The following is a 25,047-nucleotide window of genomic DNA, read 5'->3' on the forward strand; positions in this document are numbered from 1 at the left end:
GGTGGGCCGGATCCGGCCCGCGGGCCGTAGTTTGGGGACCACTGATATACAGACTTGATTTAGAAGGAATATTTGTTACATTACAGGTCAACTACTGTGACCATGCCTTAAAATACTGAGAATAAGAGTGTTTTCTTGTTTTTACGAGTTCGTTGAGGGTCAAGAAAACCCCCAACATCCTGCATTTTCTTACAACAGGGTGTGAAAGTGTCTGCTTGAGTGTGATTGAGAGTGAATGTGTGATGTGTATGCAGAAGTCCTTATATGGGTTTTATGAAGCGCTGTGTAAATATGATGTCACTTTAGTGAGTAGTTGTGTGATATTTTTTCTTATTTTAAACTATGTAGACACAGTAAATGTTTTGTTTCATAAATGTACTTTGACTACTACTTTACAGATGATTCTAAGGTGATAATGATTCCATATTTTGGTATCACATTCTGATTTACAGCAGAATCATCTGCTTGTACAGTAGGAGGTTTTTGACTTAAGATATTACAAGTCAAATGAAAACAAACAAGGTGACATCTGCTTTGTTGAAGTTTTAGTGTTTTGGCCTAATTGATTATGGCTTCAACGTTAACATTAATGGAAATTGTAAATTTGTGGTTTTTAGCAGACTTGATCTTTCATCATGGCCAATTCTACATTTTTTCTCTAATTTTATCACCACAACAGGGATCTTTTTAATTTCAATTGGTCACTTTGGAGTGTTTAACAGAAAGGTACACTATGGGTAAATGCAATATGATCAGCTTTATGATTTAAATTGGAAATTATGACACAGCTTGATTTAAGATTCGTTGTGTTGGTTTTGGCCTGTTCTTGTCTCAGACAGTTTTTGATTCAAACCTATATTGAAATGTTATGTTGAGGTTCTATATAATTTGGTCATTTTACTCTAATGTGAGGATTAATACAATACAACAGGAGCAACCAGAATTCAGCCTTGGCTTATAGCAGATAGAATTAGTGATTTAGAGACTGTCTCATCCAATTTGGTATTTTCTTTTTGTTTTTTACTAATAAACTAACTTACTAACTGAACTAATTGTTGCTTTATATGGCACATGGGTGCCTTGCTGTATAGACACTAATTGGACATGTTGAAATTTTAGCATAAAGGGGGAAAGTTCTTCAATTTGATTCTGCAGCTCTAAGTTATGTTTTTGTTTTGAAAATAATAAAAACACAGGGGGATATTATAAAGATATTACTGATAGAACTTAACTTAAAACATCTCAGTCTATTTTGAACACTAGACGGATGATTTGGGAACTTATGGAACATCTCACAAAATTTTGGTTTTTCAGCAAATTATCTTATAACAGTAACATAGGTTCCAAATTGTTTTCAGAATGATAATTTTATTATATCAACAGGGTGAGAAGGAGAAATAGACCCTAATTTCTGGTCGATTTATAGATATGGTTAATTATAAATTTGTTAATCAATAATTTTGACTTTTTCATTCGACAACAGTGAATTGTGGATTTATTTAAGGTAAAGTGCCCTTACATTGCCTTCCTGCTTGACTAAAATATGGTGTCTGTGATATAGAAGCTCTTACTAAATTAAAATTAGTAATTTAAAATTGAACAGCTTTAATTAAAATCTGCGTCACGTTTATTTCATTTAGAATTGTTGATAAATTTCCTGCATCACTGCTGATTTTTTAATTATATATAGTTACAATTGGGTGTAAATTCTTATATTTGAGGAAAATTTTGGTTAGAACTATAGAATTTGGATAAAATGTGAATAACTTCTGACATCTTAAAATAAAATAGAAGCTGTTTTGAAAATGTCAGGATAACAAACAGTAATAGTTTATTTTAGTCTAAATTGAGGGAAATAGGACTGTTTGTCTTGAAGCGTGGGACAATGACAAGGATGTTTTGGTATTTAGTCGAATAATATTAAATTCATAATTATTTGACAAGTCCAATCGAATCACAACTTTTGAAAGTGTTAGTACTAGGACATTCTAGATTTTGTTTACATTTTTTAATAAGTTTGTGAGAGGTGATGATTTTAAAATTTCTAGTTGATATCTGGCACAAGCAGAGTGAATGTCATCGAGGTACTAACATTTATTGATTTCAAACAGTAAGTGTCTTTACTTTCTTAATTCTGGTACATCTGATGGTGAATCATTTTAACACATTTCTATTTTTCTTTTTCTTTGGAGCTCAGGGTTTGAAGCAGTGGACCGTTTGTGCTGATCCAGTGATTTCTTATATTGGCTGGAAAATCCAAGGCCACACTGGAAGATGCATCACAAGATAAAGAAAAAAAATTATAATTGTTATGTGAGCAAAATGTGGCATACAATTTTGTTGATTTTTTTTATTACTTTGCGTTACTTTTTCTCTGGCAGGGCTGCTTCCTGTGGCCTGATGGCGATCTTGGGGGCAGGGTCTTTCAAGCTCAGAAATCATGTGATGACGTGACTTGAAAGGATCTTTTTGATTTCCACATCTGTTGTAGCTTTTAGCCACAATGCTGAACTGTGCCCATCTTCTGCTGGACTGCTGTATGAAAGCCAAAAACTACTGAACAATTACTAAGGTCAGTGAAGATGAACTGTGTTCTGTTGTCACGTGAGGGCAAAGTGCTGCTCACAGGATCTAGCAACAGATGTCTGCTTTGACTGTAATCTCACACACCTGCCTAAACAAAAGTGACTCAGGCATCATCTGTGAGGATCTTCTATGGCTGGAATCGGCAGGAAGTTGGGACCACAAAGATCAAAGCCTTCTGTCCGAAGTGAGACGGGAGTTTGAGTAGATGACTGATCTGCGGTGTTTCTACATCACGCTCTGTCGACACAAAAGGCTAAAAACCTAAGTTCATCTAAGAGGGACTGCATTCCAGATGTTTCTGCACTGCAGGAATGACTGCTACTCTGGATGCCGTCTGATACAGCAGATAAAAGACTGGGGCATGTAAAGTGGCTGAAACTCAGCAGTGGTCCTGGTTGTGTGTTGTCATGATTGATCCTGGATTTTTCACCTCTGATCATGTGACCTGAACGCCAAAGCTCGCTCCTGGGGTTTCCTTCAGTCTACAGGTTGGAGACAAAACGGATGCCAACGAAACTTGGTAGTGTTTAATGAGTTCTTTCTAAATGTTTGTATTGTGTGATGCCGCTGTGGAGCGGGCAAAAACTCCTCAGCCACTCAAAGAAAAAAGAAAAAAAAAGGCAGCGTGAGAAGTGTTGAGTTCAATTTTGTCGGACATTAGAGACTTCTAACTTTATAAAAGTAGTGTTTTTATATTGATTTTGTTTTGTATTTACTTCGAAATAAAACCAGAAATATGTTCGATCCTGTTAGCGCCCCTTGTGGTGAAAAAAACTTATGTTTTATGATCAAAAAGTGAATTAATGCAACATAAAGTCCATTTTTCCGAGGTCCTCAAACGTACCACATGTCTGAAGCAACCAATCAGAAAGCATGCAGACTTCAATGCAGACCACGTGGAAATAATGAAAAAAAAAAAAAACGTCTGGGAAATTGCCCGCAATGTGCTGCAAAAATATGTATACTAATTAGTTTTTGGCTATGTTTGTACACAAGTTCTTAAAATTTACAAAAGAAAGTTTCATTTTAGGCTGTAAAAACGATTCAATCAATTTTTTTTATTTTATGTTATAGTACAAATATCTTTTTTTTTCCTCAGATTTTGTTTTTGTGTTTTTTTCATCCAGTGGGATAATGCATTTTGTCAAAATGAAACAAACACTGTAAAACCATGAAGCTTAGGTTGTGCTGAAAATAATGATACCAAACAAGTAAATGAAAATAGTTTTTATGGTGGAAACATAAGGGTAAATTCAAAATTAGACCAAAAAGGTCATTTAGACCCAAGACTCCTACAGTACAGACACGGTCCACTACATTCGTATTCTGACCCCTGTTGTTTAATGCTAAGGTTGCTAAGAACACCCCATCTCCTCGTGTCAGAGGTTTTACGATACAATTGGAGGGTTGGTGTGATACAAGTGTTACAACTCTGCACTTCTCGGAAATGCATTAATTGCTTTGATGATTCACTCTGTTTGTCCCACATCATGCTAAATGTGTTTTTTCCCCTCCCAGCGTGACAAGAATGGAAAAGGGACTAACTATTATAATTACATACTTTTTTCCTTAACCATAACTGGATTGCATTGTGTGCCACGCTTCAACAACAAAAGAAGATGATGTAAATTTATTTGGCTCATGTTACAGTGGCTATCATTCAAAGAAAACAGAACAACATTTTTAATTTGAAGACTATTATTTACAGTGCTAAAGTGAATTGATGGGTGTCTATGTATCATACTGAACTAATGGCACCAAATTATGCGTTAACTTCATAAATTTTAAATCAAATATTAATTTTTTTTGATTGAGGTGTGCAGATTGTAACAGCATCTGGGACACCCTGCTTTGATTACATCCACCTGTGTTATATAATGCAGAAGTTAGCAGTGGCAGCAGATTTCATCTAAATAACTTGCGTGGGATTCTTTTAACTTTCAATGACAGAGGGAGATGCATGGAAGTTAATCTAATGAGCACATTTTTAGTTTTGAGCTGTCTTTAGTTCTTAGCAAAAGATGTTATTGGGGTAAAATTCATGAAATGTTTTACGGTGTATTAGCACCATTAAACATGAGCTAACTATTTGGATAAGTTGGAGTTTCTAAAGTAATATGGAATAACAAAAATTTATAAATTGAATACACTAAACTTAATAATATCACTTGTCAAATAGTTTATACAAAACAGTGTTTCCTCTAACAGGGAAAGTTATCGTTGGATTGTTGCATCTCTCTTCACAGGATTTAAAATAAGTTGTTTAACTAAGTCATCCAGGAAGGTCTGAACTAAATATTTACATCATTTAATAAATTTAGTTGTATCAAATTTCTAACCAAAACTGAAAAAATGTATTGATAATCATGATAAATTCCATAAAAAGGGCCCCGTCTCTCGCCCAGAACGTTAGCTGGAGATGGGCACCAGCAACCCTCCCGACCCACTGAGGGACAAGGGTGTAAAGAAATGGATGGATGGATGGATGGATGGATGGATGGATGGATGGATGGATGGATGGACTATAAAAAGGGTAATTCATTATTCAATTAAATATTTTATAGAAGGGTTTTCAAAAGAATAAATGGATCAAAGATTAAAATTGTTGAAATTTGGGAATTTAAAACCATGATTAGAATAAAATAAGTCATTTTGATATTTAGTGACATGGTGAACTTTATTCTTGTAAAACAGGCTAATCGTTCTTTGAGGTTTTAAAATGACAATAAAATATGATGATTCAAATTAAATTGGTCTAAATTGGAGATTTACAAATGAGCAATTATGGAACTGCTTCTAAAATTCACAGGAAGTTTTGGGTTCAACACGGTGGGAAACATTTATTTCTCGTGTAGGCCTTATATAAAAGAGGGTCAAAAGGTTGAAAATACAGTTCTAAAGGAGCAATTTTTTAAAAATGCTAGGTTTACTGAGTTATAATATAAAAGGAAAATTACAGGAGAGTTAATATAAGGAATAAAATGATAATTTGGAATGAAGTTTTAAAGAGAAATAAAACTAGAAGCTACCACAAAATCTCTCCCTTCCTGATAATAAAATAAATATAATTATTAAAATAAGATTTGATAGCAAGACCATAAATAATAATTAGAGTATCAATTGGCAAATCTGTGCAAAGAAAACATTAATTCAAATTGGAAGGAATGACTTATTTTATTTTAAAATACATTAAGGAGCTCTAGATAGGATTGACGGACTCTGTTCCAGTACATCGACCAGCTGATGCCCTCATCAAACGTCAAAGCATCACAAACTGGAGTAACTGAGGATCTTCAGCCCTGGCCACAGGACCACCTCACAGTCAGAAGTTCATCTGGTTTTCTTTCACATCTACTCCTTTTTCAGTGTCATCAAATTGGAAAAGAGGGAACGGCCTCTTAGTTAAACTCACCAAAATGTGGGCACAATAAACCCCATGGTGAGCATCGGTCACTCAGGTCATGAGCCTGAGTTTAAAACTATAAGGAAAATGGTCTACTGGAGACAAGAGGATCATCTTTGTTGTTTCTCCTGTTTCCAAGTTTCATCTTTAGTCTACGACTTGCCAACGAACTCATATTTACTTCAAGGACCATCAAGGAACACAGAGAGACAAAATGAAGATAGTTCAAAAAAAATTGTACAACACTATTACTAATCAATTATCTTTCTTTTACAGCAACTGGAGGTTTATTGATAGATTGTAAGTCAGTGCAGTGTATTGTGTCTAACTTGCTCATTCATTTCATGGATAATTTTGGACAAATATTTGTGTATCATCCTATTTACATCAGGAATACTTGATTGAATTTAAAAAAAATCATTTAACTATAACATTAAGATTTGTGGTAAAGTTTCTGTTAAGCATTGATAAATTTATGCATTTTAAATTATTTTTCTGGTAAGACATGACTCTGGGTTAGACAATTTTGAACATTTATTTTAGGATTTGAATCCTTTATATGATTTTGCTGTCTGATTTGGTCTGATTTTATTTGCAATGAATATGCCAACATTTAAACAACAAATGTTATGTAGAAGGTTGCATACTAAAAAGGGGGGCTTAGTTTTTCAGCTATAAAATGGTGTTTCTGAATTTAGGTTTATACTCTAAAATATAAATTTTAAATATAATATGAAAGAGTGTAATCTCTTAAAAGAGATTAAAAGAGGGATTGTTAAGAAAATACATTTAAAATAAGCTAGTTTTAAAACTTAACATGTCTTGATTGAAATAGCCTAAAAATAGTTTCCAGATTAATAACTTATTCTGCTCTATTGACCTTTATGTTACCTGTAGTTACAGCAGATTGCCTGCTAGATATTTTGATCTGCCTTTTGTCTGTGTGGGAAAGAAACAGGAGAAGTTCCAGCTTCACACTGATCTGTGAAAAGCCGTAAAACATCATCAGTTCAGGTCAGTAGAGGAGAAGCTCTGCTTCCACTGTGTTTAGATAATGGTGACAACTGATGTTTGATCTTGAAAACAAATTGCAGAGAGTTTCTAACTTTAAAGAGGGTCAGAGACAGCTCCTGGTTGGATGAGCAAAGATACGCCTTATTGAATAAATTAAAGACAAGAATACGCCTTTACTATAAAAGTTTGTACACAGGAGTAATAAATCAGATTTGCTCTTGCAATTCTCCAAAGACGTCTTTGCTTTTCTTTCTTTCCTTCTTTCTCTCTTTCATTCTTTCTTCTTCTTTTCCATTTGTCTCAGGTAAATGAATGTATGTTTCTGTTATTCTGCAGTTTCTGATGTAATTTCATACATTGTCTTTTATTGCATTAAACTCTAAATTCTGTGACATCTACACTCACTGTTGTTTTCTGTGTGGTTTCACTTCGGCCCGCCGGGAGAACCTGGTATCTCTGAGAAGAAGATAGAGCCATAGATTTTCTTAAAATATATTATAACCTAAAATCTTCTTCAACAACATGAAATGGAAGAGCTATGAAAGCCACATTAATTTAATTCTCCCGTTTGTCCCATTACATCCAACAGCAGAGACCCGCAGTGCAGCGGATTTAACTAATCATGCAGGGCCGGTCCAAGGCTGTATGAGCCCTCGAGCAGAATTTGATTTAGGGGCCCCTGTTGAAGTTAAGAACATCAGCACCACTAACAGCGTTTCACCATGGATTAAGTGAAGTCTGGGAAAGGGCGCCTAGTTTACTTGACCAAGCAGTCAAATGTAATTATAGTTTACCAAGATGCATTAATGAACAGCTAAAACTCAAATATTAAACGGACAGCATCAGCTTGTTGCTATGGTAAAACAATCTATGAAGATTGCGTTTTGAACTTTTACAAATTAAACTTGCCAGCTCCTTAAAATCTTACATTTAAATCTTAAACAATTTAAAATCTTTTATCTATGCTGAAACTTTAAATCAAATTTAGCAGCACTGATATTCTCTTAGTTCATTTATGCCTTGGGCCGGTTCTAAATGTGATCACCATTAAATCGTGGTTTTAGATCCAGTAGCTGATGACTTAACTTGGACTTAACAGAAGTGTAAATAACTGATGTTTATTTTAATTGTATTTTTATTATTTGTTGTTTTTAAAACTATAATTGTGAGTTTAAGTATTGTCTACAATGTCTTCCAGTAACATAATTACCCAGTAATATTTTGTTTCCTGTCAACTTAACATCTTTTAATACAAAATCCCAGTGGACCCGACCACCGAGCTTAACAAGTTTTCAGGGAAACACCCTGAATGTAGAAACAATGACAACTTTTTTTTACATTAAAAATGTATTCCAAATATATTTTAACACTGAAAAAGTAAGCACTAATATACAACATTAAAATTTCAGGGTCATTTTTATTTAAATCCTTGTGACACATATTTACTTCCTCAGCCTAGAATCTATGTTAGGGAAATTAAAGAGGAGCACAAACAGAACCTCTCTAGCTCAAGTGAACTAGAGAAAGAGTTCAACCAACTGTTTCATTTATGTCAGCAAAATTAATTACATTGGACACACAAAGTTATTGGACACACAACAAATGGACTTGAGCCAGATCCTTTGAAAGCAAGCTGTGACATGCCACTGCGTGAAAATGAACCAGAACTGGAAAAAGTCCTCGGCATGGCTAATTATCTTGCAAAGTTTATAGCAAAACTTGACATGTGAGCATGTTTCTCAGACAACTTCTTTGACATGCACAGTTCAAATGGGATGAAACACAAAGAAAAGAATTTAAACAATTGAAAGAGACAATAACAGCTGAACCAGGGCTAGTAGTAGTCAACTTTGAGCTGAGAAAAGAAGTGACACAGGTAGATGCATCGAAACATGGATTAGGCGCCTAGATGGTGGTGCTAGGTCCAATTAAGCATTTAGCACAGCTGAAAAGACACCATGCGAAAATTCTTCAGACAAAGAATCAAGGCAACACTCCAGGTATGTTTTGATGAGGGAATAACATCATAACATGATGTAAAAAGTCGATTTTACATGATACTGCACCTTTAACACAAAGTAGTGGACTGCCCTGGTGCCCTTACCACTGGGCTTAGCAAGTTTATAGGGAAAATCATGAATGAGTATCTTACAATATTTTTAGAAGATGAGGAAGATGTTATGGTGATAGAGATGCTCAATATTCTTTATTGCGATGCAGTTCCCTCAAGTTCTGAGGAATGTAGGAATGATAATGATCTGCGCTGCGACTTATAATATTTAAATATTCTTTACATTTATTGCATAATACTGGTGATTGCAACTAATCTAACATTTCCAATTATTTTTGCATGAAGTATATTACTATACAAAAGGCTGAAAGAGAGCAGGATGTACATTTCCAAGTTCCAGCACAGTTGAGGATGGTCAGGCAGGAGAGAGCAAGATTCAGTTTAAAATGGTCATTAAAACAACATGCTGTGATAGAATTCAGCCTATTGTTCGCTCAGAGTTAAACTTATAGGCAGTCAGATTGGCTCAGTATTTTTCCGTTTTGAATATATTCAGTTAGCTGTTGACACTGACGTAATGGTTAAATAACGTACATATTGTAAGTTAGCGAACCTTTTAGCTAGTTTAACCTTTCATGTTATTTTGCTGCATAAAGAATTTTATTATTTCTGCGTTATATTCACTTTCTGACCATTCAGTTGAATACTTATGTTAGACTGGGAAAAGAAATATTTTGGCACATCAGCCCCACCAATCAATTCCAATCAGCATAGCTACAGAAATAGCTCAGGATAATCTAAGACAGTCTAACTGTAAGCTTTATCAAATATGAGAGTTTTAAGCCTAATCTCAGGGTGTCTGGCTCATGGACTAAAACTGAGGCAGGCTAATAACTAAAAGATCTACCCCTTCATTTTACATTTAGAAATGATAGAAACCACCAAAAACCTACAAAATATAAAATGTCTCCAAACAAAGCCTGCTTCTCTTGATTTTTTAGAGAAGATCTTTTGATTTGTGGGTGGTGTGCAACTTTTGAAATCCACATTTGACTTAACCTTGAACTGCAGCCAGAGCTTTTCAACCTACTTCATAAAATTCAACAGAAAGATCAGGGTGCCCAAATCGAGTCCTTGAGTTTTAACATCCTGCGACTTTAGATGCATCCTTGCTCCAATTCACTTTCAACTGTGCTATTACTGTGTTATATTAATAAATTGATAAAAACGTTACAATAAACTGCATTTTTTGAGCAGTTTACATTTAGAGCAAATAAATAGTCTATCACGTACCATAGGCAGGATCTTCAAGTTGTGTAGAGAATTCTGTGCTTCCAAGGCTGATTTACGAGTATAATATGTTACAAAACAACAACCTGCCAAAAAAAAAGAAAGTGTTAAAACAAGTCCCAGAATCAGTCTTGATGATTGACTGATGAATAAAATGTGAATTTTCTTTTGTATGACAGATTATTAAACAAAAATTTCAACATATGAATGTGTGCTTAATAAAATGTATTTTAGTACTTACTTATATTTTCAAAAGGCACTTTTTGTCTATCAAACAAAACTTAAGAGCCCTTAAATAAATAAATAAATAAATAAATAAATAAATAAATAAATAAATAAATAAGGGTGTAGTTTTACTTCTTCAGGAAGCTAAGATCCTTCAAAGTTTGTAGCAAGATGCTGCAGATCTGCTATAAACCTGTTGAGAGTCTCATCTTTTCTGCTGTCATATGTTGAGGAAGCAGAATCAGAGCTAGGGATCTAAAAACAACAACTGATAAAGAAGGCTGGTTCAGTTCTGGGGTTGTTGTGGAACCTTCTTGAGATGATGAGTCAAAGAAGGATTTTACATAAAATCAAGAAAATTCTGAACAACCCTGACCATCCTCTTCATGAGACTGTCTTAGAAAAACAGAATGTCTGCAGTTAGAGGCTTCTTCAAATTTGCTGTAATACAGCCATCCCCTCTACAATAACTGAATTTGAATTTGTATGAGTTAAAACATTTCCCGATGGGATCAATAAAACACTTTAATTTGAATTCTCCTGAGGCAGCTGCTCTTATTTATCTCCATCCATCCATCCATCCATCCATTTTCTTGCACCCTTGTCCCTCAGTGGGTCGGGAGGGTTGCTGGTGCCTCTCCAGCTAACGTTCCGGGCGAGAGGCGGGATTCACCCTGGACAGGTCACCAGTCTGTCACAGGGCAACACAGAGACACACAGGACAAACAACCATGCACACACACATTCACACCTAGGGGCAATTTAGACAGACCAATTAACCTGACAGTCATGTTTTTGGACTGTGGGAGGAAACTGGAGTACCTGGAGAAAACCCACCATGCACAGGGAGAACATGGAGACTCCATGCTGAAAGACCGGGAATCGAACCCAGAACCTTCTTGCTGCAAGGCAACAGCTCTACCAACTGCACCACTGTGCAGCCTCTTATTTATCTCATTTGTCATAATTGATTTGCAGGAGATTTAGCTTTATGGTTATTGTTCTCATATTTCTTTGTTAAAGGCAGTAATGACAATTCTAAGAATTTGGGTTTATGGGTTTTAAAATGTTTCACTTGAATTGACAGTCAACCAACCAGAATGAAGTCCTGTTAAAAGATTCAGTGTGTATACACAAAACATTGATTTTATGTGTGTGTGCGCATGCATGATTGTATATGTTTGCATGGTGACCTTTGCTCTGTGGTGGGTTTTGGCTCCGGTCTCGTAAGACATTAATCTCGTAGACTGATCCAAAGGGTTCAAACAGCTCACGGAGCTGCTCTTCAGACCATGACCGTGGGATTTGTCCCACAAACATCTTAATAGCATCAATATCTGGTTGATCTGGATGATCCAGAGATCCATTCATCTTCTTCCTGCTTTAGGCACAAATAGAATTAGACAAAAAAAAAGGATATGAAAGCTTGCAACTATAATTGGGAAGTGTGTGTTGAATATATAATTTATCTACTAACTTTTTCATTGCAACTCAAATTAGCATGATGCTTATTTTAACCATGAGCCTTTGTTGTATACCATTTCAAAGGTAAATTTAGTCATCATTCATTATAAAAATAATAGATTTTAATTCATAATGTAATACCCTTTTGATGTGAAGTTAATTAATGACTTTCTATTGGCATAATGCCCAATGTCGTCAATGCCTTGTTACAATTGTCTTTCAAAACTTCTCTAGTTGTTAACACTCACGTTTTGGAGCCAACAGTGATACCTAGTGGCTAAGAATGTTACTGCGTGTCTGAGCTTGAACTTGAATAACAGTCGTTTGACAATAAACCCAGTGCAATTTTTTTAAGTTGGGTAATGTAGATGGAAATATTCTTTAAATTATGTTTGTGCTCAAACTTCTCAATGGAAGTTACTGTGTTTTGTGAATAAATAGATCTGTGCCACTGTAACCCAATACCAAAAGGGATTATGGCCACTGAAAAAAACAATAATCGTGACTCTAATTTCAGAATTCTAAGCTATTTTTCTCTGACCTTTTTCTCAAAATTATGACTTCAAAGCAGATGGTTCCTGGGAGGAACCAGCTTTAATGACCAAGATGCAAGTTGTGGAAGGGGACAACCAGGGGTGAAAGTAGGCGGGTACAGCAGGGTACTGCGTATCCCTAAAAGATTTAGCGGAGGTACGCAGTACCTGCAAGAGAGGGGAGCGGCTGTCTGCTGTAAAGAATCAATGGGTTCACTGTGCAGCCGTGAGTGATTAGTTTTTCAAGAACAATCTAAAACACGACTTAATCAGTTAATAAATAGCGTTTTTCCCATTTCATATCGTTTCTGAACTGTTTGTGCTTTACTAGAGCAGGAAGGTTTTGAGTTGATCTCGGCATTAAGTGACAAACATTAGGTGACGATGAGACCAGCACGTTCTCCTCTGGCTCCTTATCAAAATGTTCATAACTTTATTAAAGAACAGAAAAAAAAATCAACAAATTGTGTTCAAATTAATGACCCAACAACAATAATAATCTCAGTGATTATTGTGTCAACAAGGTGTTGCGCAATTCAGTGCGTTTCGGTTCCATTAAAAAAATAACTAGCAGAGCAGGAGTTTAAAATGAACTAATCAACCACCGCTGTGTTCATGAGAGGCTTATTATCAAGCCTGTAAACCTGATATTGTGACGGACTGAAGGTTATGTTTTAACGTAATCTCTGGTCGACTTGTGGAGCGCAGGAGATTGCCATGGCAACGGGTGTGCTTAAATGACAAAGCGAGTAAAAAGGTGCGAGTGGTTTAGAGTCGATCACCTGTTCAGGTTGTTTTACCTTTGTTTACCTTTGTCTTGGTGCATCACAGCCGCTGTAGTTTCTGAACGTTCAATAAACGACAAACTTGGACTAATTACCTTGTCCTTTGTGACTAAACGTCATTTACAACAAACATCAAACACGGTAAATATGTTTCATTAAGTATTTAACAAACAAATGGCTTCTACTGCGATAATTATGTGAAATTAAATTAATTGTCTAACATAAAAAAAATAGTTTGGTGCTGTCGGGCTCAGAGTCTGAGAGGCTTTTCCTTTATCAAACGATCTATTTTGCTTCTTATTTAGTGGAAATATTGATGTTGATGAGAATTTCTCCAAAATAATAACCTTTTTCAGCCTTTATAGCTCCACTGTTGAAAATGAGGCTCTAACATTCACAAATGACATTGAAATAAAATCCAGTCCAACATCTGGTTTGAGGTGATTCCTCTAGAACCTGTTGGAGGAAAAACATCCCAACTTCAGAAGATGAGCTTTAACCTAACAGAGCTCTGTGGTTCCTCCTGTCAGTATGAGAGTCAGGGTGAGGAGGCGCCATGTTAGGAAGAGAAGTGGAAGCTGCAGGATCTTCAGAACAAACAGGTCAAGATGCTAAGCTACTGATTATCCCTCTGTCTGGACACAGGATCAATAGAACCAGTTTAAAAACTAAAATGAATAGTTATATGCCAGACATGGAAAACTGGGATGCACTCCATGCCATGATGTTCAGGTTTTAGGTCTCATAGCATCTCAAGGTGTCAACATTGCAGCCAGTGGACTGAAGGAGAAAATACAGCTTTATTCTGTAGCAATTCAAGAGCTAGTACCCCCAAGAATTTAAAATTACTTTCACCCCTGCAGACAACTGTCAGTGCCATTGGTGGTTTGAGTTTTTTTGAGGTTTGGTTATTATTTCTGAATTCTTTAGTCTCTTATTGTGATTAGATAAGCCTTACTTCTATTTTACTTTTGTTCAGTCCTTTCTTAATGATTGTAGTTTATTACGTATATTTATTCCTTGTATCTATCTGTAACTCTTAGATTAATTTTCTTAGTTCCCCTGTTGTGTACTCTCCCTCTCCCCCTGGGCCATTTTCTCTCTCTCTCCAGCCTGCCGTCTGCTCTCTCCCCACAGGGCTATTCAACTAAATTGCTCAGGGGACAGATTTACTCAGGGGCTGTACATTCATCAAATTATGCATTATGTTAAAAGAAATAGAAAATGATGTTCTAAGTATTGAAATTATCTGTTTCATTTAAAAAATAGATAACTCCCAGAAAGTATTTTTTGTAACCCAGTGTAATTAATGAAATGAAGCTGCCAGCTGCTCCCCTCAGGCAGGAGGCTGAGGAGCATCCAGAGCAAGACCACCAGGCTGAGAAATTATGAGGGGCCGTTTAGGACAAAATCTATGTTTTGTCTCTCACACTCAAAAAAAACCTCACGCACACTCAAAAAAATACTCAAATTGCGTATACACACTACTAAAATGTCGCACACACATTGTATCTTTCTCGCACACATACACTGTACTAACTTAAACATGCACACAAATGTTTCTCTCTCACGTACACAAGACTAAAGTTGCACACACACACACACACACACACAGACACAGACTAGTTTTATGTATGTGTGAGAATTGTCACGGAAGAGGCGGGGCATCATTTTTTGATCAAACTGCGCATGCGTTGATCCTAAACTATAAGCTTCTGTTGTTGACTCACTGTATGTTCTATTACTTAGTATATTTGTGTTTTTAAATATATATAGAACTTTAAACTTTCTTGTAGCTTAAATGTGCTATAGAAATAAATACATAAATCTGATTAATTGATTGATTAAATATAGCAAAATTGCTGTAGTACCATCTGTCCACTGGGTGCCAGCAATACAGGAATTATTAACCGGCGCCAACTAGTGCCGAAGAAAAAAGAGTTTGAATACCGAACATGGCTAACTAGTTCAAAACGAGGCGGTATAAGGACCGCAGTGAAGTTAGTTTCAATTTGAATATTCGATATTCGAGCTCCACGGAGTAGCGGCGTTTAGCTCAAGGTTGATCCGATTTATGAACGCTAATGTCGGCCGCAGCGCACGAAGCTTTACTTTGGGACTGTCAACAAATTACCGAACCAAACATTCCTGTCAAAGAAATGTTAATACATTCCTTGAATTGTAACTAATTGTAAGTGCTGATTCATGCTTTTACATGAGACACAATATCATCTATTAAATTTTAAAGTCATATACAATATTTTCAATAATTTTAATACTAAATAATATAATGTTTTCTTCAATAGCTTCCAGGTCATGTGAAGTATTGACTCAGAATCACTTAGAAATTGTTCTGCTAGTCTGTATAGATGAGGCACAAACATTTGTTTTCCATTTTTAGCCATTTTCCATTTTTTAGGATTTTGTTTGGTCAAAATTAAGTGTTTTTCTTCAATAGCTTCCAGATCTTGTGACCCGTTGACCCAGAACCAGTGTGAAATTGTTCTAGTATCCTGTATAGATGAGGCACGGTCATTTGTTTTCCATTTTAATGCTTTTTTATTTTAAAAAAATAATAATTTTCTTTGTCAAAATTTAGTATGTTTTTGTAATAGCTTCCAAGATATGTGTCCTATTGATTCAAAACCACTTTGAAATTGCTTTACAAATCATTAGAGATGAGGCACCCTCATTCTTTCCCCATTTTAGAGGATCAGTCAAAATACTGTTGCTAGTTTATAAATCACTGAACGGTTTAGCACCACAATACATGAAAGATCTGCTGTTGTATCAACCTTCCAGACCCCTCAACTCTTCTAGCTCTGCTCTGCATCCAGATCCAAACGAGGAGAAGCAGCATTCAGCTTCCATGCACCACAAATTTTGAACAAACTTTCAGAAAATTGTAAAACAGCTGAAACGCTGTTTTTTAAATCTCGACAAAAAACCCACCTGTTTAGAGTTGTATTTGTAACGTAATCAATTACGAATTTAATGATAGCTCTTGACTTAATGTAATGTTTTGATTATTGATTCTATGTTGCATGACTCTGTGTTTTCGTGTTTTTATTATGTAAAGCACTTTGAAATGCCTTGCTGCTGAAATGTGCTGCACAAATAAAATTGGATTGATTAATTGATGACCTAGAAGCTAATATAAAAATACCTACAAATTATAAAAAGGACTCAAATCGAATATAAATGAGTATGCCTCATCTATATAGACCGATAGAACAATTTCACACTGATTTTGAATCAACGGGTCACATGACCTGGAAGCTATTGAAGAAAAACATTAAATTTTGACAAAAATCCTAAAAAATGAAAAATGGCTAAAAATGGAAAACAAATGTTTGTGCCTCATCTATACAGACTAGCAGAACAATTTCTAAGTGATTCTGAGTCAATACTTCACATGACCTGGAAGCTATTGAAGAAAACATTATATTATTTAGTATTAAAATTGTTGAAAATATTGTATATGACTTTAAAATTGACTTTAGATGATATTGTGTCTCATGTAAAAGCATGAATCAGCACTTACAATTAGTTACAATTCAAGGAATGTATTAACATTTCTTTGACAGGAATGTTTGGTTCGGTAATTTGTTGACAGTCCCAAAGTAAAGCTTCGTGCGCTGCGGCCGACATTAGCGTTCATAAATCGGATCAACCTTGAGCTAAACGCCGCTACTCCGTGGAGCTCGAATATCGAATATTCAAATTGAAACTAACTTCACTGCGGTCCTTATACCGCCTCGTTTTGAACTAGTTAGCCATGTTCGGTATTCAAACTCTTTTTTCTTCGGCACTAGTTGGCGCCGGTTAATAATTCCTGTATTGCTGGCACCCAGTGGACAGATGGTACTACAGCAATTTTGCTATTTCTAATCAATCAATCAGATTTATTTATTTCTATAGCACATTTAAGCTACAAGAAAGTTTAAAGTTCTATATATATTTAAAAGCACAAATATACTGAGTAATAGAACATACAGTGAGTCAACAACAGAAGCTTATAGTTTAGGATCAACGCATGCGCAGTTTGATCAAAAAATGATGCCCCGCCTCTTCCGTGACAATTCTCACACATTCAAAAAATGAGAGGCCCCAAGGGACAAAACCTACAAACTCTCTTACACGTACTATCAAACTCTCTTTCATTCACTATCAAACTCTGTGAGAAAGTTTGATTGCAACGGAAGTTAACTTAAAATTTCAGTTTCTGATTGGACACCTGTAATAAACAGGAAAAGACGGATAGGAAAAGGGCTGAGCGGGAGCGTCTCACCGAGGCAGTGAATATTTTAAGTAATATTGTTAATACTCCGACTATGGTGTCATCATTATCAGACATTTTGGATAGAAGCCAACAGTCTGCGATTAATGCTGAGGTTAGACGGCTCTTCAGACCGGGTACATCCCAAACTGAAGAGCTAGCTAACCCGCACACAAGTAGGTTAGCCGAAGCTAACCCGCTAACATATCAAGAACCGCGGCCAAGATTTCAGAAACAGCACCATTTTGGCAGATGGACGTCAAAATCGAGAAAGAGGTGAGTTTATACATAAGAACTGAATCACTTGAATTTTACTTGGTTTATATTACTTAAATTTTCGAACGAGGGTAATTAAACACTGATGTATCTTTGCATTAAATGCCTATGTGCGGGTCTCACGTTTGATTGGAGCACAATTTGGAGTACTCTAACCCAGTGTTTTTCAACCACTGTTCCGTGCCATGAGTGATAGTCAGGTGTGCCGTGGAAATTCTTCAATTTCACCTACGGTACCGTATTTTCCGGACTACTACTGCTACTTTTTTCCTAAGCTTTGAACTATGCGGATTGTAGCCCGATGTGGCTTTTCTGTGTATTTTTCTTCAACCACCAGGGGGCTCTCTAGCAGGAAGTGAATCATTAGAAGTCAAAATTGTAAAGCAGGTACGACAGAGAAATGTTTTCGAACTCGTATGATGCAGCTTTCAAGTTGAGGGTTGTCGATCTGGCGCTACAGGAGGGAAACAGAGCCACTGCACGTAAACTCGGTGTGAACGAAACCATGGTATATTAAGGACGGGGGGCTGCGTCCTTAATATATCCAGCAGATTTATTAGGACGCATCCCTCTGCTGCCCTCTGCTGGGTCCTTGTGGAAAACCGAGAGCAGCTTCCAGTTTTTTGTTTGTTTTTTTTTTCCCAAAAAATTGAAGGTGCTAGTATGATGCGCTCTATAGTCCGACAAATACGATAATTGGTTTTAAAATATTTTTTGAAAATGAATTATCTGGAAATAATGCCATCTTTGAGTGTCTGCTGTAGCAGTAACTAGCGGCGTAATTATGTCATATACCACTAGATGGCAGCAGGTACAGAGCATTTTACATTAAAACAAGAGAATTAGTGATGCATGAATGTTACAGGTAGCGGTGAGAGCATCGTATCTAGAAAGACTGTGACGACAGTGAAGGAAAAGACAGTGAAGCTCAGCAGTAGTTGGAAAGAACATGAGTCCATTTCCCACAACGTATCTGTGTGAAATGAGCTTCTCAAGCCTGGTTACTATAAAAACTAAAACCAGAGACAGAGATGTTGAGGAAGAGTTTCGTCTTTCTTCAGTTTCTGCCAGGAAATCAGCTGTTTTCATCCAAACATGCTCAGGTTTCACACTAGGTGGGTAAAATATACAGATATGGACATTTTGTACATGCAACTCTTCATATTGTAACATATTGAATATGTACAATAGTGAATATGAAGTGAAATCTTTCCCAAATATTATTGCTTCTTTCAGAATAATTATTTTCTGTATTCTAGCTAAAAGAATGCTTGTGGATTAGTTTGTAAAACACTTTGAAGTTTTCTACAACTTTAAATTTAACACCACAGTGTTGTGGCTGTTCAGGTGTATTTTTGAAGTGGACATGTTAAGTACAATTTGAAATAAGAAATGTAAAATATGATTAAAAAAACATTTTTGTGTTTATTTGATTCCTATTCAAGACACTTTGATAATAATGACTCTATATGTAATATAGGCGGCTACAGAGTATCTTTGTTTGCATTTTTGGTTGGTGGTGCCTCGAGATTTTTTTCAATTAAAATAATGTACCTTGGCTCAAAAAAGATTGAAAAACACTGCTGTAACCCACCCCTATTTATTTGCAATTCCTCTATAGATCACTTTTTTAAAACTGAAATCACTGCCATAGAATAATGTTTTTCACTGCAGTGGTCAGCCAACCCTGAGAGAGTAAAACGACACAGGCGGTTATGGACGTTCCAATGTTGTATGTTAGCTTTTTCATCTGGTGCAGTTTCACCTTTATATATAGTCTATCTTTTTACAGGAATAATGTAATTTTTATATTTTTAATGTTTTAATAGATCTAACAGAAAGTATTAAAATATTTCTCCAAGTCTGATAAATGGAAATTTCAAAATCCATTTTTCTATTAATCCTACATATCTGAAATTGTAGTAGACATTTGCTCTTGCTGCCAAAATTGTAGCTTTTCTAAATGTGTCTTTTAAAGTAGTTATTCTGTTATTTTTTCTTAATTTTAAATATTTCTTTCAAGTACAGCTTAGCTTTGCTAGTAAATCTTATTTAAAATTGCTTTCAAGAGGTGTTGGATAGTTAGACCTAAATTGTTCTTTCAAAACAGCATGATACATTTGTTCCTGAGATTGCTGGGTTTCTTTAAGCATCTTACCTTTTCAATAAACACATTGAAAATATGTTTTTCTCACTTGTATAATTTTTCTGTAAGCTTTCTGGAAACAATATTTCTCTAATGTTCCTATCATGTTTTGCCTGTATTTCGAAACGTCATTTCTCAAATGTATTTTTGTTTCTGTTTTAGGCCTGCAATAATACATCATCCTACTTTTAACAAAGATCTCATACTTTTACCAAGATCCACATGGAAGAACATCTGTAAACACAAAACAAAGAGAAGGCTTCATGAAGGTGGATGCATTATTAGTGCCTTCGAGATAAACAGGTCATGGGACTACAAGACAGTCATTTCTGAGATTAAGGAAGCCTTTAAGGACAAAATTCCTGATGATACAAGGTATAATTTTGATGAGATATTAAAGGAATGCATTCAGTTCAGTTCCAAATAGTTGAATGAGTTTCTGACTTTGTAGAATAATCCAAATGTTTTGAACACTCTTGCTAGTGTTGAACTTTTGATGCCATGTGGCAGCAATCTTGTGCAACCAAGGTTGCGTGACGGCCAAGAACTCAATGGCTTCATGATTCTTAAGATATTCAGGGCAAAGTCAATGTACATTAGACCATCAAGCGATCTTCCTCTTTCGGAAGATCGCTTCCGAAAGAGGAAGATCTAACATTCAAAGCTAATTTGAATGTTAGTTGGGTTACCGGTACATACAATGTTCAGTGTTGTGTTGATGCTTTGTTTATATAAATTATGTCAGCAAATGTCTTTTTGCTTGGTTTAACTTGAACACACAGACTCTGAGGAAAGCTCTATGGAGTTGGATGGATCAGCTTCCAGTCATCATAGCACTACCATTCCTAGTCAGAGAAGTGACGAAATGAACACAACAGCTAGAGGAAACCGGAATTAATTGACACAGGATTCAAATTACCCGCCAACCAGAAGGACTACGATTATCCAGTCCTCTGAAATACCACCAGAGTCCACAGATAGCCTGACCACAGCCAACCAGCTCTCTGCAGCCCAACCAGAGTGTATTGATATTGTGCCCACAGTGAACCAAACATCTGACTCTTGTGACAACTATGTCACCTACATTTCATTAATGAGCTCCATCTCTGACCTGTCTTCCGATGAGGAGGAATTAAATCTGGCGATAATGGCCAGTCTTCAGAATGATGTGTAGGTCATTTAGTAATCTTACATAGCTTTATTCTTTTCGGGAATATATAATATTTTAATTACTTTAAATAATATTTACTATTTCAATCTCAAAATAAAACCATTTGGTTTTTCAGTTTGCAGACTGTGTTGTAACAGCACATTATAAATATAAAACATAATTTTTGAAGTTTTTCCAGGTAGTTTGCATGTTCCAAACTGGAACTTTGTAATCTTTATGACTAAAATTTAAAAAGTGAAAAACCAAGCTTTAATTTTAGGTAACGCTGTGCATATCAGTCAATACTCATAACCTGCATTTTGTCATATTATGTTTTACAATACGCTAAAACCAAAATTACATAAAAAGCTGTTGGTACAAAAGTACATATGTCAGTTTCACATTGTAATAGTGACATAATGTACCTATGCTGTTGATAAACTTTTAAATAGTGCTCTTGTCTTTATTCTATCTCTCTCCCATACTCTTCCTCACCGTAGGGTTTCAGATGATCCAAATGCAAGATCAGCTAAAGAGATTCTTCTTGAACTTGCATCTCAGATTGATGCTAACCAAAGATGTCGATTTAATATTAACAGATCTTCAGTACTGGATGGAGCTCTGCGAGGCTTCAGACGACTGTCTTACAATCCCAGGTACCAGATGTGCATCAAGTTTTCGGATGACTTAGGATTACATGAAGAGGCTGTGGATCTAGGCGGTCCAAGAAGAGAGTTTTTGCATTTGTTAATGGAAGCCGTAGCACAGTCACCAATGTTTGAAGGACGAGATGGAAACCTGAACTTAACCTGAACGTGCCTCTTGACAGTTCAGGTAAGCGTGTCATTGCGTCAGTTGTGTAAATATTTTTGTTTTTTCCAATAATTTTTTGAAAGTCTTCTTCATGTTATTAATTTTCCCTTGTGTCCCACGTGTTTTTCCAGCTCTCCGAGAGGATCGGTATTTTATTGCTGGGCAAGCCATTGCTGTAAGTCTGGTTAACGGGGGTCCTCCACCAGGTTTCTTCTCCTCAGCTTTGTATTCTACACTCATTGGTGGTAGCTCTGCTGTGAAGCCTGTGTTAAGTGACATTGCTGATAACGACCTCCATGATAAGGTTCAAAAGGTAAAGTGAAACATAATTATTTCGGATGTCCTATCATTTTTACATCATTTTGTAGGACTTTCCTATGTTTCCTATGTCATTCATGTTTTTTTGTTAAAAATATTTCTATTTCTAATCACTTTTACAAAACTGTTGTCAATGGCTATGTCCGTCCATCCGTCCGCCCGCCCGTCCGTCCATACGTACGTACGTACGCATGTATGTATGTATGTATGTGGTCCCTCCAGTGTGTTCTGGGTCTTCCTTGGGGCCTCCTCCCGGTGGGACGTGCCCGAAACACCTCACCAGGGAGGCGTCCAGGAGGCCACATCCCAAGAGCCAGCTTCTGCAGCCGAGGATCAGACCGCCAGGGTCCCCTCCCTCGGCTGCAGCCCATACCCGGCAGGTGGTGAGCCCATCGGAAGGGGGATCCACGTCTCCCTCTTCAGGCTGAGCCCGGCCGGGCTCCGTGGGTAAAAGCCCCGGCCACCAGGCGCTCGCCATTGTGCCCCACCTCCAGGCCTGGTGACCCGCGTCCGTGCGAGGGAAAACCAGATCCAAAGTTCGTCTGCATCGTAAAGGGTCTTCGGGCTGTGCTTTGTCTGGTTCCGCACCTAGGACCTGTCTGCCTTGGGTGACCCTACCAGGGGTACAAAGCCCCAGACAGCATAGCTCCTAGGATCATTGGGACACTCAAACCCCTCCACCACGATAAGGTGGCAGCCCAAAGAGGAGAGCTATGTCTTTATGTCAAAACATATTTAGTCAAGTCTCGCATAATAAAATATGCAAACTAGACTATTCTGTCCTTAAGTCAGTGGAACCCTAGTAGCTAATCGGCTAGCCTATTTAATGGTACCGATTTCTTTAATTTAAGGAGGTGTTTTCCCATGAGAGAGGTTTGACTGGTAGACCGACCCACCAGGTCTTGACTGCACATTTGCAGTTAAAAATAGTGAGCCTGCTGTTCCCAACTCAGTGACTGTCTTGATATATGTAGAGATTTCAGACCAAAACAGCCAGGTTCGGACAAAATAAGAACTTGCAGATTATTGTTTTTAAAGGTTGGTAATCAGCAATCTTCCCGAAAAGTAATTGGTGCACCCCTACGAGCTACTTCTTTCAATTTGAAATGAATTTCCAAAGCATCTAATCAGGACTCAAAAACAGATGACCCAGTCTTGAACTAAAGGTCAAGAAGAACTGTTTGTGAAATAAACATAAAAAAAACAATTGACAATTTGCTCATTTTGGCTTGCAAACCACAATGTTTTTCTTAATATTGTATTTTATTTTTAGATGTCGGAGTGCACATCTATCGAAGAGCTCATAAAGACCACTGAACCACTGCACGACTATCTTGCAAATTCAGGATGTCTCAGGCATCTCAAAACCATCAATGACAAAGATCTCCTGGTTCAGGATATTCTCATGTTTCAAGTAGTCCATAGAGTGACTGGAGCATTTGAAAGGTTTGTTTTAGTAGTCATGTACACATATGTTGATAATTTGTTTTTATAAAAGTTACAACCTTTATTACTTTTGCTCTTTTAAGACTGCTATAAAAGCAACTCATCCACATTTTTGCCCATATATATATATATATATATATATATATATATGGGCAAAAAATGTGGATGAGTGTGGATTTGCATAGTCCTTATATATATATATATATATATATATATATATATATATATATATGGGCAAAAATGTGGATGAGTTACTTTTATAGCAGTCTTAAAAGAGCAAAAGTAATAAAGGTTGTAACTTTTATATATATATATATATATATATATATATATATGTTCATATTCATATGTAATCTATGTCAAATTGTCCTTTTATCCAATTAGAAGACAATTCATATTTTGGGAAATTGTTTTTGGGGTCAACATGAGTACACTAGTAGTATGATGCTAAGATTTGCCTTAAAGGGAAAGTTATTATGCACAAAAATGTCTTTTAGAGCTCTTTAGGTCATGTTATGTTACTCCTTTGCCAAAAACATACCTAGAAAGTTGCTTTAACTTTATAATGCATATTTGCATAGTCCTTGAATTTCCCAAAAGAACCATCTGGCGGTATGCAACCGCTTTATCACACTATATGCTGCCTATTTAACCAAAACTCCCTATTGGAGTTGCAGTACCCAGCAGAGCTCCCACTCCACAGAAGCACCCCTTCACCACCCACCTACTCCAGACAAGCGAAAGCGACAATATTGCTTAGCAAAACTTGGTGGAACCAAGTTATCTCTCCATTTTGGAGAGATTACCTTCAAGATGTCGAAGGTGAGTTGTTATTAATGCAACTAGTAGTTACTGTAGTAACAGACCATCGGAGAAAAGGTTGTTGGTTATGAACTATGTTATGAAATAAGCAAATTTGCTGCTATTTTATATATAAGCCTTACTACTGCTTAGCCTCTATGACAACTTGCCTGCAGACTGCTTTAAAGATCAAAAAAGCTCAAAGGAATTAACTCTACATACATTTCTGATGCTGGCACCTCTGAGATCTAGAATTACAGGACAGTTTATAAGGCAAAGAAAACTCAGTAGCTGCTGTTGGGGCCCCCAGACATTCAGGGGCCTCTCTCTATAAATGGTTGAATTGTAACACAGGCCATACATCGAAACCTGTAGCGTTCATTTATAGAGAATGACAAAGTTATTACATTTTATTTAATGCATTCAGCAGAGAAATAAATAAATAAATTGTACATTTAAGATTTAATTAGGAAGTTTACTTTGTAAAAGTGCAAAGAATCATCGGGA

General features: G+C 36.3%; 1 protein-coding gene and 1 pseudogene across 5 annotated transcripts in view; one reads left to right on the plus strand and one right to left on the minus strand.

Moving 5' to 3' along the window:
• The window catches only part of celf1 (cugbp, Elav-like family member 1), a 144,876-nt gene that overhangs the window by 118,412 nt on the left and 1,417 nt on the right, over nucleotides 1-25,047 (minus strand). For all 4 annotated transcript variants that reach the window (XM_081604924.1, XM_008405051.3, XM_008405054.3 and 1 more), the window contains exons 2-3: nucleotides 11,723-11,910; nucleotides 10,308-10,390 (exon numbers count right to left, since the gene is read on the minus strand). In XM_081604924.1, coding sequence (XP_081461050.1) covers nucleotides 10,308-10,390; nucleotides 11,723-11,910 — 271 coding nt within the window. The remainder of the gene's footprint in view (nucleotides 1-10,307; nucleotides 10,391-11,722; nucleotides 11,911-25,047) is intronic.
• On the plus strand, nucleotides 17,843-23,865 carry LOC145551010 (G2/M phase-specific E3 ubiquitin-protein ligase-like; annotated as a pseudogene). Its single transcript, XR_014086770.1, has 5 exons — nucleotides 17,843-17,866; nucleotides 20,920-21,182; nucleotides 21,687-21,979; nucleotides 22,107-22,288; nucleotides 23,567-23,865. The product of XR_014086770.1 is annotated as a G2/M phase-specific E3 ubiquitin-protein ligase-like (transcript).

This window comes from Poecilia reticulata, chromosome 3 (assembly GCF_904066995.2).
Source record: "Poecilia reticulata chromosome 3, P_reticulata-male-v2, whole genome shotgun sequence".
In the NCBI taxonomy this organism is placed as follows: Eukaryota; Metazoa; Chordata; class Actinopteri; order Cyprinodontiformes; family Poeciliidae; genus Poecilia; species Poecilia reticulata.